The following is a 16,509-nucleotide window of genomic DNA, read 5'->3' as shown; positions in this document are numbered from 1 at the left end:
GTTGTAATTTTATGCCAAATTGGGCTAATTTAAAAATACTCCTTATAATATATAATAAACAATAAATAAACAGAATTAAATCTAATACATTTCTGCAAACAAAGGCACATTATTAGTCCAGACAGTGTGTCTATGATGTACAGAACCATTTCAGTTATAAGACATATTGTAAAGCCTGGGAGAGGGAAAGGGGGATTTGGAGAGGGAGAGGTAAGAGGGAGATTTGGAGGTTTGGTGATTTGGAGAGGGAAAAGTGGATCTGTACATTAGAAATGTGTGTGCACCACGGGGACCTTGTCCCACACAAAAGCTGAGAAAAAGAATAAAAATGTGTCTCCATTTTCCAATGCCCAATTTTTTTGGGCAATCCTGGTTAATAATACAGTATTAGCACTTCTGTGTGCACTTCACACACTCTGACAGGAAACACACCTGCTGTATCAAACACAGTTGAACAAAGGTACATTGCTCAAAACAAGCTGTTAAACTCTTGCTGGATGACTGTATATTGTCGAGTCTCAACTGTCTATTACAGGGTTACTGTAAAAAATCAGTAGATAGTAGCCTATAGCATAAGTCATGTGTGATAGCCTGTTAGACTTAATTCTGTTTGAGGCTGTCATTATTACATTCATCCTACCTCACCAAAATCTATGGGCATGACCTGCTGCTGCATCAAGTCATCACTGAATCATTAAATGACTCAGCTTCCAGATTAAATGTTCCATTAACACATTAAAATAGGATAAAATAGGTGTAATTGATTTACATATAACATACATTTCATATATCTAATATAATACTTAATGTAACCTTATATAAAAAAATCTGTCTTTATTATGTTGCAATCCCTGAATTCATATGATAATATCTCCCGCTTTTCCCACAGATGACAGCAAGTTCAGTGAGGCCATAGCAGTACTGTTCACATGGACAGAAAGGGGTGAGGTTAACCGGCGCACTGCCAATCAATTCTACTCCATGATCCAGTCAGCCAACAGCCATGTGCGGCGCCTGATGAATGAGAAAGCCCAGCATGAGGAGGAGATGGAACAAGCCAAAGAGCGCTTCAAGAACTCACTGCTCACCATCCTCACCCAATGTAAGACTCACAGGCCTTATACACACTGCTTACGTAGAGATGTTCATGTAGTGTTACCATGACAACAGTACATCCTTTGTTCTGTCCAAGATTATGTGTGATTCTTAAGCTGGCTGAGTCTTTGATCAGATCAGTGGGCTTTCTGACTCAATTTTCGAGATGAACCATTGTAAATGGCTTCATCTAGCAGCTGTGCCAAAATGTAATGACACACAAACTAGCTTTTTATGCAGGTAACAATATGCCATATTTATGTCAGCCTGTCAGGAAGAGGAAAAATTTTTATATATATGTATATATATATATATATATATATATATATATAAATATATATTATATTATATATATAATATATATATTATAATAAGATCAGACCTAGCCCCCAAGGGGGATGCTAGCCATAGCCCACAGAATGGCCCAGGGTAAGTACAGTCTCAGTGGGAGGAGCCTGTCTTCATTTCAGGAATGGAGCTGTTCAACTTAACTTACAGGTAGGCCAAAATCAGATTCTAGCAGTGAGATCATTATTACAGAGACTCTTATTGGGTATGTACTGATGGTATGCAAGATGCTATGAATTATGTAAACTATGAATTATGAAAATTTGAATTATGTCTCTAGTTGTAGCTACATGGCAGCTTGACCACAGTTAAAGAAATTGATAAATATTGTCTAGTATACTGTAGTAATAGTATGAGATGGCATTGAATGTTATAATGGTTATAACACAGGCACATGCACAGATAGACAGATTGATCTTATACCCCTGCCCTTTTGCCAATAGACTGATTGGCTATTATGTTTAATAACTGTATATTTTTTGTTGCAATTTGGTGGCTCACATGGCAAACATGCGGACCTGGAGTGCAGTCATGAACCCTGCGACTGGGAATTTACCCCTGGCTGCACCATTGAAGATCTACTTCATCAAGTCACATCTGGATCAGCTCCATCCTGGTCACATAGGATGGCTTAGCTTTCAAAGAGCTTCATGGCTTTTAACCACCCCCTATATTGCAATACTGACTGCCTATGAATATTTTGCCAAAATTATCATTTAAACAATAGCATTTATGATGATGCTGTTTATAGAGGGATCTGCTTGTATTAATCACAGGAGACTTGCCAGTTGGCCAGTTCCGCCCTACTCTCACACAACTGATATAACATGAGTATGTTAAATACACTAAAACAAGCATGCAGGGGTGCTCTAGTATCAGAGTTAGGAACCACTGGGTTGCTGTACCTCAACTTTCAAACTTAAACCTGTGCATGGGCCTGTTTAAACACACAACACACAAATCATACAAATATCTAAAGTAAAGTATGTAAATTTAGTCAGATCAAAAGGCAACATTTTACAAGAGGTAGAAGTTCAGTATTTGTTATCTTCAAAACTAATTTGAAACCCATACATTGCATATTGAAATAGTAATACAAGAATATGTTCTAATTTTAAGTGAGGCTCGCCCTCAGCTTCTCCCAAATTCATTACAAGCAATAAGACTTGAAGTGGGATTTTATTCCAACCATTGTATCTTGTTGCCTTCCTCAGTCCTTAAGGATTTGAATCAGCAGGTCATAAGATGTAAGTACAATAGAGCAGACACTATCAGGAACCTCACTGGGAAGGTTTCTGGTGTGTGGCTCTAGCTGGCAGTGGCTCTACATAAATGGTTTGTCTTGTCTGACTTCCTTATCCACCAAAGTTGAGCAGATTACGGCCGTATTCAGCGCTGCCACCCGGCAAAAGGCATGGGACCATTTCTCAAAAGCACAGCGCAAGAACATAGACATTTGGCGAAAGCAGTGTGAGGTTGGTATGTCTCCTATTTTCTTGTCATGCTGACTCCACAGGCTACATTGGTACTCCAGCTGCTAATGTGACTTGTGGGTCTTTATGGCTTTTGTGGTCTCACAAATAAACCATCCTGCATTTCTGATTCTGGTCTCTCGCTCTGCAGCACAGTCTGTGTGTACTAGAAAGTCAAGTAGCTCTTAAGTTACCATGGCAACAGATACTTCTAGGGTTAAAATGATAGTCATTAATGATACGCTTGGATTAATTATTCATTACTGATTAAATTTGCATTAGGTTTAGATTAAAGTTTTAAAAGTATGTTGGTGCTACATTCTAGGACTTTGATCAGGCTTTGAAGTTTGTAGCTATCTAGATTATTTTCACAAACCTATATAGAACAATACAAGTCCTTATTCCTTATAGATATACATTCTTTTAATCTGGTTATACACTGCAGAGGTACTATATTTACAAATTACGTATTTAAAATGTATAACTTGCACTACGTTAATGGGATGTTTTACTGTGAGGACCAAAAAACATGTACCCCGCCTAAAGGAAGTATACTATTTGTACTCATACACTTCTGTAAGTCCAGACATTAAAAGGAAAGTTCATATTTATGTTCTCAGTCTAACCAGAGGTAAGATGCTGATTTTGTGAAGATGACTTTGGTGCAGTGATAGGCCAAAATCAGTATTGATGTCACCATTGTGAAATCTTGGCCAGTGTGGTTTGAACATGTTTAAGCTAAATTGTATGTCATACTATAACATTTATTTTCTTTACTTACCATTTTGTGATACAACATAGTGGCAACAAAATTAACTGTAGATCAAAAAAGTGTCCATGTATCACAGTTTTAAAAAAAAAAAAAAAAAAACAATATAAAAGAACAAGCAATGTGGGACTATACCAATGCATACATTCAGAGAATCTCGTATGTGCTCTCTTTCCCTTCAGTGCAACAGCTCCAAGGATATTTATTGTGTCTGATCTGCAAGATTTCACACTACTGGCATTAAACCACCTCACTGCTGATCCCTATAATGACTATCAGGGGATCAGTGAGCCTGGAAGTTTGTATAATGTGATTTTTACACTTTTCAGTCCCAGACAAATGGAGCATCCAAGCTTTTGTTATCACGCACAGCTGTGTGATGGCAGAGCCTCAGCTCTCTCAGCAGGCTGTGTTGGACTCGATCAGTCAACAACTGTCTGTCGTTTTATCACAAAGTTGGGCTGCAATAAAAGCCTGTTCAGAGCTGAAAGACAGAGATACTATTATTGAGAAAATGATACTATTATTATTACCTTAAATCAATGCTGAATCAATGCTGTAACATTGATTACCCATGTAAATGAAAGGGACACTTTCCTCTAGAAGATATAGAAGAGTAAAAATGAAATATGAACTATTAAATTCATGTTCTAGCAAAGAACATGTTACAGGACAGATGCCACTAATGGTGTGTGTGCATGTTTCTCTCTGACTCCCTCTGTCTCTCCTATTGTGTACGTTTGTGTGTCTTTGTGTGGGTGGATGATTGGGTGTGTTTATGATTGTGGTGTTTTAGGAGCTGAGAAACGCCCACAGTGAGGAGATCATGGGAATCCGAAGGGAAGAAGAAATGGAGATGTCAGATGAAGACTTGGAGGAAAACCCCTGTAAGAAGGTTCGAATGGATAACTCAGGTATGAACTGTGTTCTTCAGATGTTAATTAAAATTGTGTCAAATTTCTTAAAAGGCATAAAATTGTACCATTATTAAATGTGATTCATGATTTGTGGTTTGTTATGATTCAAACCATCTTTCTACGAGCCTATGTATTAACTTCCATTGTGAGTATAACACTATTAGTGTACTTTCAATACTAGCACTAATTTTACTCAAATCTCATTTGTCATATGCATTTCTAATCTAGAGGAAAATGTTTATCTATTTAGTTATTTGTGATGGAGTGTCAGAATGAGTTATTAAACCATCCAGGTTTATGTTTTTCTTGACACCACTGGATTAAGAAGGACTGTTTCTGCACAGCTCAGCTGTCTGGAGATTCAGAGCTTAGCCATATATCATGAACTGTCCAACCCTGAAACCTTGAACAGTATTTTAGTTGGAATGGAAAAATACTCTATTCAGTAGCTCAATTCAGTTCAGTATTCTTTATGCAGCTAATGCATTTTACAAGCAATTGTCTCAGAGTGCCTTTATAAAGATCCTGGCCTGAAGCCAAGAATTATGTGACATGTAAAACAATATGGAAAAACAGTTGGCTGATGTTGTAACATAAACTGTCAACTGCACATTATACCTTTTTAGAACATATGTATTCAGCTATAGATACACACTGCATGGTAAGCCAAGTACAACATGAACTATACTGTACTTCTGACCTAACAATGATGTGTAGCAATAGACTATTTGGACTTCTTAATTTGGGCAAAAAATGTGTTACCTTGCCTGAAAGAGCCTAAAGGCACTGAAAAGCAAACCTGTGGCCTGTTTCCTCGTTATTTCATGACAAATTAAGGAGATAAACATCTGGAGTTGATTCCAAGCATTGAATTTGCATTTGAGAGATAGCAGAAACTTTAGGAGAGGCCAAAACAACAATTTGGTACATTCTTAAAAAGAAGGAATGCACTGTCAAGCTCAGCATCACCAAAAGGCCTGGAAGACCATGGAAAACAGTTAAAGTGGATGATTGCAGAATTCTTTCCTTGTTGAAGAAAAACCCCTTCACAACATCTAACCAAGTCAGGAACACTCTGGAGGAGGTAGGCATATCATTGTCAGAGTCTACAATCAAGAGATGCCTTCATAAATGTAAATACAGACAGTTTACCTCAAGATGCAAACCACTGGTAACACTCAAGAACACAAAGGCCAGATTAGACTTTGCTAAAAAAAAATAAAAAAAAAAAAACACTAAAAAAGCCTGACCAGATCTGATACAAGATTAACTTGTACCAGAATGCCAGAATGATGGGAAGAGAAGAGTATGGAGAAGGAAAGGAAGGGTTCATGATCTGAAGCATACCACATCATCTGTCAAACATGGTGGAGGAAGTGTTATGGCATGGGCATGTATGGCTGTCAGTGGAACTCGGTTGCTGGTGTTTATTGATGATATGACTGCTGATAGAAGTAGCAGGAAGAATTCTGAAATGTACTGAACTATACTTTCTGCTCATGTTCAGTCAAATGGACAGCGCTTCACAGTACAGATGGATAATGACCCAAAAAGTACCGTAAAAGCAACCCAAGAGCTTCTTAAGGAAAAGAATAATTAGTAATTAGTAACAATTGATTAGTAATTCCTGAACAGTTACTGCAATATTTTGCTTATACTTATGGACCTGAAAGAAAGAGTCAGAAAAGATTTTTAGTATTAGTTCATATTTCTTATTACTTGTATCATTTCTAACCTTATTGGTTGCCTTTTTGCATATACTGTTCTAACAGCAGTCTTTTGTATTCTTTTCATGTCGGCAGCTCTGGCTGTGCACTCTTATGGCCTGCGAGAGGAGAATGACAGTCTGCGCTGGCAACTGGATGCCTACAGGAATGAGGTGGAGCTGTTGAAGAAGGAGCAGGGAAAGATGCAGCACCCTGAAGAGGAGCCCAGTCATGAGCACCAGCTCAACTTCCTGCAGCAAACCATGCACAGCATGCAGCAGGTAACACATTCACACACACACACCCCTCCAACACACATAATGCATACAGTATAATCAATGCAGTTCTGACAGGTCTAGGGAGCATACCTTAGCCAGAATAACACTAGCTCTCAATTTTACTCTTTATATACTCTTTATAAGATGTAAGCATACATGCACACTACAAACACAGCTCCATTTCACTCTGATATCATGGGACATGTTTGACCTCTTTACACAAAGTGGTGATGCTTACCTGGTAGCAAGAGCACTGGGAGTTTGCAGTGCAGCCTGCCAGACACTTCGACTAACTCAAGTTTATGCCTCGGCAGTCCTCTACTGCCTCTCTAGACAAAACCAAAAACAACACACGTGTCTTTCATTCACTAAAAAACCATGAAGCAGAAGTCATGACGCATTTGTCTTTCATAACATGACATATTTCTGAGTAACTAAGGCTCAGCATTTTTACTCAGCGATTGCTAACATAACATGATATTATTGGTTAATATAATTTTTATCCTGCATGGTTCCAGTGAAAAATGTTTGCATTTTAATGGAAAAACAAGAATTTGTATTTTATTTCATCCCCAATGCAATTTCAGCCAGGCACAATATGACTAGGGGCATGAACAAACAGTATAAAGATCAGGTTTGACTTCTGGTTGTCTTTAAATAAAAAAGGTATGGTATTTTAGACAGAAATCCAACTGCATCCTTAATTTCAGTGGAGAATCCACTCTGACTGTGAACACAAGATGAGATCTGACTACAAAGTCGCAGAGCTGTGACCAGGTGTACTATTTTAAGACTGACTTGACTACACAGTATCATAAAACCATAAGGCATTGGTAACATAACATTAGCTGAGATGTGTGTGGAATGCATTAATATTGTTAGCGGTACCTAGCTTTTTTCTAGGTAGCAGTCCCCTGCTTAATTTGACTGCACCAGATTGACATCCCTGTTGTTTATCTCTTTTCATAAGCATTCATCACCTACACAGGCAAGTACTTTGTTGGCGTCTGCTATCATTTGTTCTTCATAATGCTGTCTGTCTCCACAGCAACTACTGAGGCTCCAGGATGAACTGAAGGGAAAGGAACTGGAGCTGGAGCAGGCACGAGACGAGCAGCGCTACCTAGAGGGGGAGATCTTCAGCCTCAGGGAGAAGGTAAGTTTAACACACACAGTGTTAAATACACACAGATTAACCCTTTAACCAACCCCTTATGTCTCAGCATATTATTCAGCTATTTGTCTTAAAGCAGGGATTCCTTTCTTTAAGGTTTTTGGGCAAATAACCCTAAATTGACATTATGAATTTTCTGCAGGTTATGGTTTCTCCTCATAGTTTACCATCATGCTTGTAAATCCATATTCAGTAAATGTTTCAGCATAATTTCATGTTCGTTTTCTTGACTTCTGCTGTTCCAATGAGTCAGAGTCACTCGATGTTGTCAACGAACTAGCCAAGGTAGTGCAGCATAATGAAAAATGAAAGCATAATGAAAAAAGATTAAAATAGCATGCACAAAATATTAGCCCACAGAATCCATCTTCATAGTTAGAGAGCTATTTGTAATATTAATTTGCAGAATAAATGGATAAAACAAACAAGAAGTTTCTCTCATGGCCCCAATTATAAATCAACCCCTAGTTAGGGAACCTCTGTCTTCAAGCATATTTTTAGTAACTACTAAGAATTACTGTAAACAGTATTAACTGTTTAATTGAACATCCCTTATAGATGTGGATAACTTACTAAGGAGCCCTATTTTACTCCTAAATCTTTTGTCCTGATGTAACCCATACTTAGAACAAAATTCTGTTGGGAGATGTTCCAAATTGGCTGTCTTACCTCTCTGTCTGCTCACATGTGACTACACAAGGCCAGTCTGTAGCCTCAGTGTGCTTTCTCTGTGCATACAGCCACACACACACACACACACACACACACACACACACACACACACACACGCACACAAACACACACAGACTATCTTTTTATTTTTCTTGCAACGTTAATGCCTGGAAGGCGGGACGTAGCTTAGGGATGCTGTTTTTTCTGTTTCGCTTGACATCTGCTGAGCCTGACTCATTTACTGTCTATATTACACATGCACATCCCATTCACCATTTCATGCTCTCTGAACTACAGATGGGGGGAAAATGTGCTGTCTGTAAAGACACCATACACTACAGTGTTTAGTGTGTTTGTGTCACTGACAAAGTGCCCCTGAAAGATGATCCAAGTGTTATTGCTTCTTCACTGCTGAACAGTGCGACATGATCTCCTCTCATCTTTGCTAGCACCGTGGTTGGCCTTAGAGCACAGAATAAAATCCATGCTTGTTTACTCAATTTCCCTAACTGCACACATTGGTTTGCATGAATGTTATTTGACTGAGATAATAGGAACATCAATAAAGCAGAAGTCCTGTGGAGATTGTGGTTTACACTGCACCTAACCAAAATCCTAACAGATTGATAGACATGATTTGAAGTCTATAACTGACCTGTTTTCTAGGCATTCTACATATAAGAATCGGACTTTCAGGAGGAACTTTGGGTTTGACACACTCTCAATAGTTGTCTACTGAAACAAACATGTGTAGTACATGCATAACTGTAAAAAGGGACTAATTCACTGAAAAGGGATCAAATATTTAACATTTACTCAGCTATGTATGTGCTATGAAAATAAAAAGCCAAGGTGTCACACAGGTCAGAGTATACAGGGTTGCTTAAAAATTTTGTTCCTTTAGCAGTGTCTGTAATCATAACCATACAATTCCATAACATTTAAAAACAAATACTTCGTTTTCTCCTGACAGCTTTTGAACAGCACAGACTTGGTGGAAGGGACAAACCACACTACTGACACCCCTGAAAAGGTAAAGAAGAGTCAGTGCTGTCACTAAACTAATGCATACTGGACATGCTGATTTCACATAATGCGGCTGTATATGTCGCTGAAGTAAATTTGAGAATGTATACAAGGTTCTTAAGTGCCTCAAGTTTTAATGGTAATATCAAAACAATTCATGACCAATTTTTGGGCTAAAGAAAGCCTTAGCTTTCAGCATCTCTTGCCGCATGTTGTTTGGAGTAATGCTAAAAAAATGAAAGAATACCTCTGTGTTTCTGTGCATGTTTCTCTTCCATCTTGCATAAGCTGTACAAAGATAGCATATTTAAAGTATGCAAACACAGCTAGAGCCCTCTGTGGACACTATCATTTGTGTAGCTCTTAATGCACTGGTAGTGATTGACAGCTTTTCCATCAGGACATCTCTTGTATAAATAATGAGGTTTAAGTATCATCTCTGCTCAGAGGCACTGTCTGGATTACTTACATCTCACATCTTCTCATGCTATACATTTGGTTTTTATGGTGTTCTATCTATAGAATACTGTGAACACATGGAGCAGATGGGCAACTGTAGGAAGTGACTCCCCACCATAGTTCACATAACAGCAGCTTATGAGCAGCCTAATCTTCTCTCCAGAACTCTACTGCTCTGAAGAATATATCAAACTATTACTGAAAGGCAATACCTTCACAAAACAACATACCATTTTACACAACACATATACACATACACAACAGTTTTGTTTTTACTGTCACTGACTGGAAATTGTTTGCTTAGATTTAAAATAGATCTACATGCCTTATGCAATGTTGCCTTTATTTGCGAGGTCACCTCAAAGAGCATCTAAAAAGCAGTGTGTGAGATGTCCTGATCTGTGAATCACTTCATCATTTATTTGACTTATGGCTTGCCATGTTTAGCAGCCTCTGCAAAGAGGATGGGGGTAAATGTCGATAATCATTGATTTCTCTGAAAGAGGAGCTGAATGCTTGTTTACTACTACTGGTCAGCATGTATGTGGCTTCTATCATCATTCACCGAGTTTTCTTTCTTACTCATCTTACACCTTATTTTTATGTGTGTCCATGACGTGTGCGTGAATGGACAGGGAGTAAATGGCACTGCAGCACTCTATCACCATCGAGAGAAGAGCAGTGAGGGGGTGACACGAGGTCCTCTAAGATCTGAGAAGGAAGCTCTGTTACTTGGTAAGCCTTCTCTGGTCTATGTAGGTAATCAACAGTGATCAACAGTGGTTGGTTTGGGAAGAATGCTGAATGGATTGGCCTTACTCTAACATCTAAAATCATACAGTAAGCTGAGCGAGAGGGTGAGAGACAGACGGAGAAATGCTGCTATACTAGTTGCTAGGAGATGTAGTCATGGCTTCTGTCTATCTTCTGTGCTTTTGAATGAAGATCCTGAAGAGCACCGAGGTCAAAAGGGCTCAAGGGAGCTGTTCCTTTGTCTGATAGCTGCTCCACTGGCTCTGACCTACACATCCAATACTAATTCCACACACACACACACCATATTTGCCCTGCTAACAGTGAGGAAACATACTATACAGATAGGAAGCTAGGGTTGAAAAAATGACTGAGGGGCCTTGAGCCAGAACGGCAGAAAAGCACAGCTCATTCCAGCAGAAGGGACATAAAACATCAACAGTGAAACACAAAATTGCTTACATTTACAGGCTTAAACCATCAGTCAGCAGTACTGGAGTGTTAACTCTGGAGATGAAGCCTTCGTTTGTTTCCATAAGTAGCACTGCTAATATTCTTCCCTTTATATAAGATGATTGCTATTAGATTTGCTTCTCTTCATGCAGAAATACATTTTATCTATGCTGGAGCAGCAGACTGCAACTCAGCATGAAGGTGAAAAAGTTGCTCCTGCACAGCTACTCTGCTTCTCATTTTAAAATTTGAGCAGACATCATGATCGAGCCCACCCCTCCCCTGCACACTCAAGAGTGAGCCTCTGTGAACGTAGGGCTTGTGAAGGGAATTGAATTAGGTTCCTCTGTAATTGGCAGTGTTACGCCATATAAATCAAGGAAATAAATATTGGCTTGGGACCCTCCAGGCAAGGCACTATATTCTCTGCCTCTGCTTCACTGCGTTACCTTTGGAGGACCTCTCCAAAGTAATCAACTAAAGTAGGGGAGGGGGGGATGACTGCTGGTTCTGCTCCGATGAGGGGTTTTATGATTGTGCAGGCTGCCTTTATTACCAGCCTGTCAGTTACTTGCAAATGTGGCCATAACCAATATTGAGCCTTCTGTGCTCTCTCTTTGTGCAGGAGTTATATCAACCTTCCTGCATGTTCACCCATTTGGAGCCAACATTGAGTATCTTTGGTCTTACATTCAAAGGCTTGATGCAAAGGTAATACCTTTCTTCCTTTCTTTTATAGTAAGGAATGTATTTGTTGGCATCTGTAAATACGCACAATTTATACCATTTAAAGTATTTGGCAGATGCTCTTTTCTAGATTGATGTAAAAGATGTGTTCATGTCATGTGGAAATAACTATACCCCAATAACCCTACCTTCTGACTGGGAAAATTCATTCAAGACAACCTCTAAGTGTTTGCATTTTTGAGATTTCTAGCAGTTCAGATTTCTCTGAGCAAACCCAGCATTGAGGCAATCAGGTACACAAACACGTCCAAGCAAATTAGAATATTTGTTTCAAATTTCAATTTAATTCAATTCAATTTAACACATTATGCATTATTTCTATTAAATATTAGGAAGAGCTATGCTAATGTTTAATATGAACACAGCTATGTGCTAATACTAGCTAATTCATTCTCCTGAAATTTCCAAGCTGATGTGAATGGAGCAGTGGAGCTGTTCTGTTGTGTATTTGAAAAACATTATATATTTATTTATATTTATCCTATTGCAGACCAGGGGTCTCATATATCAAAGCGTGCATAAAACAAGTTCTAAATTTGTGCATAAGAGCTGCCAAGAAAAAATGCCATTTATCACATTTGCTAAAAGCAGTGGACACTGATAAATCCCACATATTCTAAATTGCTCTGCTCATGCATGGCCACACTTATTTACATAAAGAAATGCCCCCAAATGGATATATATGGTAAACAACTTCCCTATAAAAATAAAGGGAATAAAGTAGAGATAAACAAAGTATGTTTTTTTGGGTTGGAGTGGTTTGTCTAAGAACTAAATAAGAAATGATATTTTTAGATTTTATGGCTACTTGTGCAAACTATCGCCCCGATTTAGAAAAGCTGTGATGGCACAAAAATGTCTTTTCCATTACAGTCTTTAGAAATTTACATTTACATTTAAAGCATTTAGCAGACACCCTTATCCAAGTGCTTTGAAGTCTTTTTTTAAAACTACATCCTCATGCAAGTTCAGAAATGTCATGTATTGCAGCATGAGTGATATGAATGCATGTAATGTGTCATTATTCAACTCAGAGTTTGTTAGAAAGTGCCAGACTGGTCTCCAATTTCTCAGTGAAATGTGCCCAAGGCTAAAAACCCTAGAATAGAGACTAAAACTGTACAGGGCAAATGAAATCACTCTCAGCATCTTTAAATGGCTTTTATACAATTTTACTCCCCATTTTCTATGATGCCTGTCTGCACCTTATAAGCACAGAAATCAGTAATTACTCTGTCATCATGCTGACATGACTGACAATAAGTGAAAATAAGTATGCACATCCTAATGCACAAGAAAAACTTGATAAATCACATTCTACGAGTAGAAATGTTCATGGTTTACACACAAAATTATGAGTATGCATGGTTGATACATATGATCACGGCCTAGTCATTTTTGTTAAGCACATGATTTATTTTCAATGGCTTATTTCCTGCCATGTAGATTATTTTGTGTTCAGTGTAGCACCTTGTACTGAACACTCTTTCAGCTCAAGTGGCCTTACTGAGTGGGCTTTGACCACTGACCTAAGTCACAAGATCAAAATGCGTTGAGTTTAAGTTTGACATATTTCATTCATAGACAACTTATGACTGGTAAAACATCAGATTTCACAATAGGTATAAATAAATCAGTGTATTTTTATGGGTAAATGTCTGAACCTCTCTTCCCAGATCTCCGCCAGTGATCTAGAGCGGCTGATGGTGCGGCTACCCAACATGTTCAAGCAGGAGTTTAGTGGTGTGGGCGCCACATTGGAAAAACGCTGGAAGTTCTGTGGTTTTGAGGCCCTCAGCTCGACATAACGAACAGAGAGACAGTTGCTGACACTGAGGTTATGGGATCTGCGAGCGCTGTGCCTCGGTGACAGACAGAATGAAACTGGCCAAAGCCTCAGAGAAACTCAGTCCCTCACTGCTGTAGCTGTCACCCCTGCTGTTCTGGTTTATAGACACTGATGACGGCAAAGGAAAATGCACAGAATCAGGATAGATGTGCTTACTTGAAGAAGCTCCATTCAGATGTCTGATCCTGTTGCATAACTTTCTGTCAACAGCGGGCAGAGAAATCTAGGAATACAGCACTGCTCAATTATAAATGAAGAATGTGGAATATGGATATGTACAGTGACACACAAGTGTGCACCCAGCAGATCCAGTGTCTGAGGCTCTTCACTGTACTGAACATTTATTTCATAGTTGTTCACCAGTTTTCCAAATGCATTACAGATTTAAAATCACCTCAACCTTACAGAAAGTGTTCAGAGGAATAGTTCCTCGTCCAGCTTGTCATTGTGCATTTTGTGCTACAATTCTTTTAGGAACCTCAGCCTTGGTAAATGCTCCAGTATAGTAACCATGCTGCAGTTAATACTTACTCATGAACATTTCCACCCCTGAGTGACAGAAGATATTTTACTGTTTAGGGTCTTTTGTTGTTGTGTGGACAGTGTATGTAATGTGCATTCTCTTTGTGTCATAATGCACCATCGTTATCAGCTCATGTTAATTATGACTCTCAAAAACTCTATTAAAACCCTTTTTATTCAAACCCAAACACTATTACACATGCAGAGATGAAAACCGTGTCACATCACTGTCTCGGAATCTGTCGCATATTCCGTGTTTATTTTTTACCAACATTTTATGCAGCAATAGTCAGCAGACTTGATGAAGATGTGAAGCAGAGGCTCCCTAATCACTCTGAATAAAACAAGCTGTTGTCTTAATGGGAAAGAAGAAGAGATAGCTAGCTGTTCTAAGTACATTTTTATATTTCCTCCTCCAGAGGACTTTGTCAGAGCATGGTTCTCTCAATGAAAACAGGACCAAAGGATGTTTCGGATAATCCTATGAGCATAAGATATGGCAATAACTGATTATTGATGGAAATAGTTAGTGTTTATAGTAATACATTCAGCTGAAGTAAGTATGATGAAGTTTCAGAATGAATTCAGTTCAGTTTTATTTATGTAGCACTTTTAATAATAGACATTGTCAAAAAAGCAGCTTTACAGAGATCTGGATGTAGATTTATATTTAGATCCCTAATGAGCAAGCCAGAGGCGATAGTGGCAAGGACAAACTCCCAGAGATGGACAAGGAAGAAACGACGAGAGGAACCAGACTTAAAAGAGAGTTGGAGTACAAACCAAATCAAACAGACATAGGATAGAATTACTTCTGGGTATGTTTAAATGTTTAAATTCCTGTTCATCAGGTCAAATTTACATTTAAAATAAAGAATAAATCTGAGGTAGCACCCTCAGGTTTTTCTTTGTTTTCCGAGTGCAACCTCACACGGCGTACTTTAGTTTGGGGTTGAGATGCACCCATGTGCTATTATATTGCACTTTGCTGATATGGGATATGCTGTGTTCCAGATCTGTGTATAATTTTGTTTTAGAAGACAAGAGGATGACAACAGCATTTACTGTCACATATGCAATATACATATTCCAACTTGTTAGGAATTTGGGTTCAGTGCACAGGGTCAGCATTGATATGGTCCCCCTGGAGCAGTTGAAGGTTAAGGGTCTTGCTGAAGGGCCCAACCATGGCAGCTTAGCAGTGCTGGGATTTGAATTCATGACCTTCTTATGGGTAGCCCACAGTCTTAACCACTAAACCAGCACTGCTCTCAACTGCCCTCAACTTTTAAAAATCGAATTCCTTTTTATCAGGAATTAGATCTGAGGCTGTCAGTATATGGAGCTGCAGAAATTCACATGGTAAGGAAAGATATTTCGTCATTTTTGACATTATTGTCTTTTCAGGCTTATGGAGTTTCTACATAAGAAGGTACATATGGTTAGATAGGTTAAATTGTTTATAGACAGCACTTTGTAACTTGTATATTAATTTGAAAAGACTTACATTTACTTTGGATTAAACAAATTTCTCATTACAGACTTCCTGAGTCTGCAAAAGACGGCAAAAAATGAATGCATTTTGTTGACAGCATGGTGCACAGAAATACAGCTTGCATAAGCTATTCTTCCTGCCAGTGAACAAAAATAGTGTTTGCTGGACACCAAACCCAAACTGCAAGAATAGCACTTACTGCTCAGCTTCTTATTTCTTTCCTCTGTGACACACTAGCTTCTTTCTAACTAACCCTGAAGCTGGAAAATGAACATTAAGCACATTCATATTTTCCTTCTTCCCTTCCCCTGTTCATTTGGTTTGCCATGCATGCAGGCCATTAATGCTCTGAATATCTGTGGTTGATGAATTATGATGACTATCAAAATGCTAGCACAGCAGGATGTTTACAAGGCTCTCACTGTGCAATTTCTTTCTTTTTCACTTTGAACCTATGTTTAGCAAGGCCTTCTAACATTGTATCTCTCCTTTTCTCTCAAAGTTATTTTCTCACTGGTCGTTATTTGTGTTGCGGGTGTTGCTGTCTCCATAGCAATATGATACTAATGTGATATAGGTAGGTACTCTCCATCAACATTTCATTCATGGTGCCTCTGACACCATGCATTACCATACTACAGTAAAGTAGTAGTACTAGTAATAGTAGTACTAAGAGTACTAGTAGAATGTTCCAGACTTTGTCTGAATGAAAAACAACTAAACACCATCACTGGCTAGGACTTTACTAGAAAGATGTTCCAGTTCCACTTATTC

At 38.5% G+C, this 16,509-nt stretch overlaps 1 protein-coding gene across 1 annotated transcript in view; it reads left to right on the top strand.

Annotated features, from left to right (window-relative positions):
- enox1 (ecto-NOX disulfide-thiol exchanger 1) overlaps positions 1-14,428 on the top strand; it is a 48,236-nt gene extending 33,808 nt beyond the window's left edge. Inside the window, exons 7-15 of the mRNA XM_053234003.1 lie at positions 890-1,102; positions 2,812-2,918; positions 4,481-4,598; positions 6,404-6,588; positions 7,634-7,741; positions 9,405-9,464; positions 10,552-10,651; positions 11,748-11,833; positions 13,546-14,428. Of these exons, the coding sequence (XP_053089978.1) occupies positions 890-1,102; positions 2,812-2,918; positions 4,481-4,598; positions 6,404-6,588; positions 7,634-7,741; positions 9,405-9,464; positions 10,552-10,651; positions 11,748-11,833; positions 13,546-13,677 (1,109 nt within the window). The 3' untranslated portion in view covers positions 13,678-14,428. The remainder of the gene's footprint in view (positions 1-889; positions 1,103-2,811; positions 2,919-4,480; positions 4,599-6,403; positions 6,589-7,633; positions 7,742-9,404; positions 9,465-10,551; positions 10,652-11,747; positions 11,834-13,545) is intronic.
- The last annotated feature ends 2,081 nt before the right edge of the window (positions 14,429-16,509 follow it).

This window comes from Pangasianodon hypophthalmus, chromosome 5, assembly GCF_027358585.1.
Source record: "Pangasianodon hypophthalmus isolate fPanHyp1 chromosome 5, fPanHyp1.pri, whole genome shotgun sequence".
In the NCBI taxonomy this organism is placed as follows: Eukaryota; Metazoa; Chordata; class Actinopteri; order Siluriformes; family Pangasiidae; genus Pangasianodon; species Pangasianodon hypophthalmus.
The sequence above is the reverse complement of the archived record's forward strand: the minus strand, read 5'-3'. Positions and strand labels throughout refer to the sequence as shown.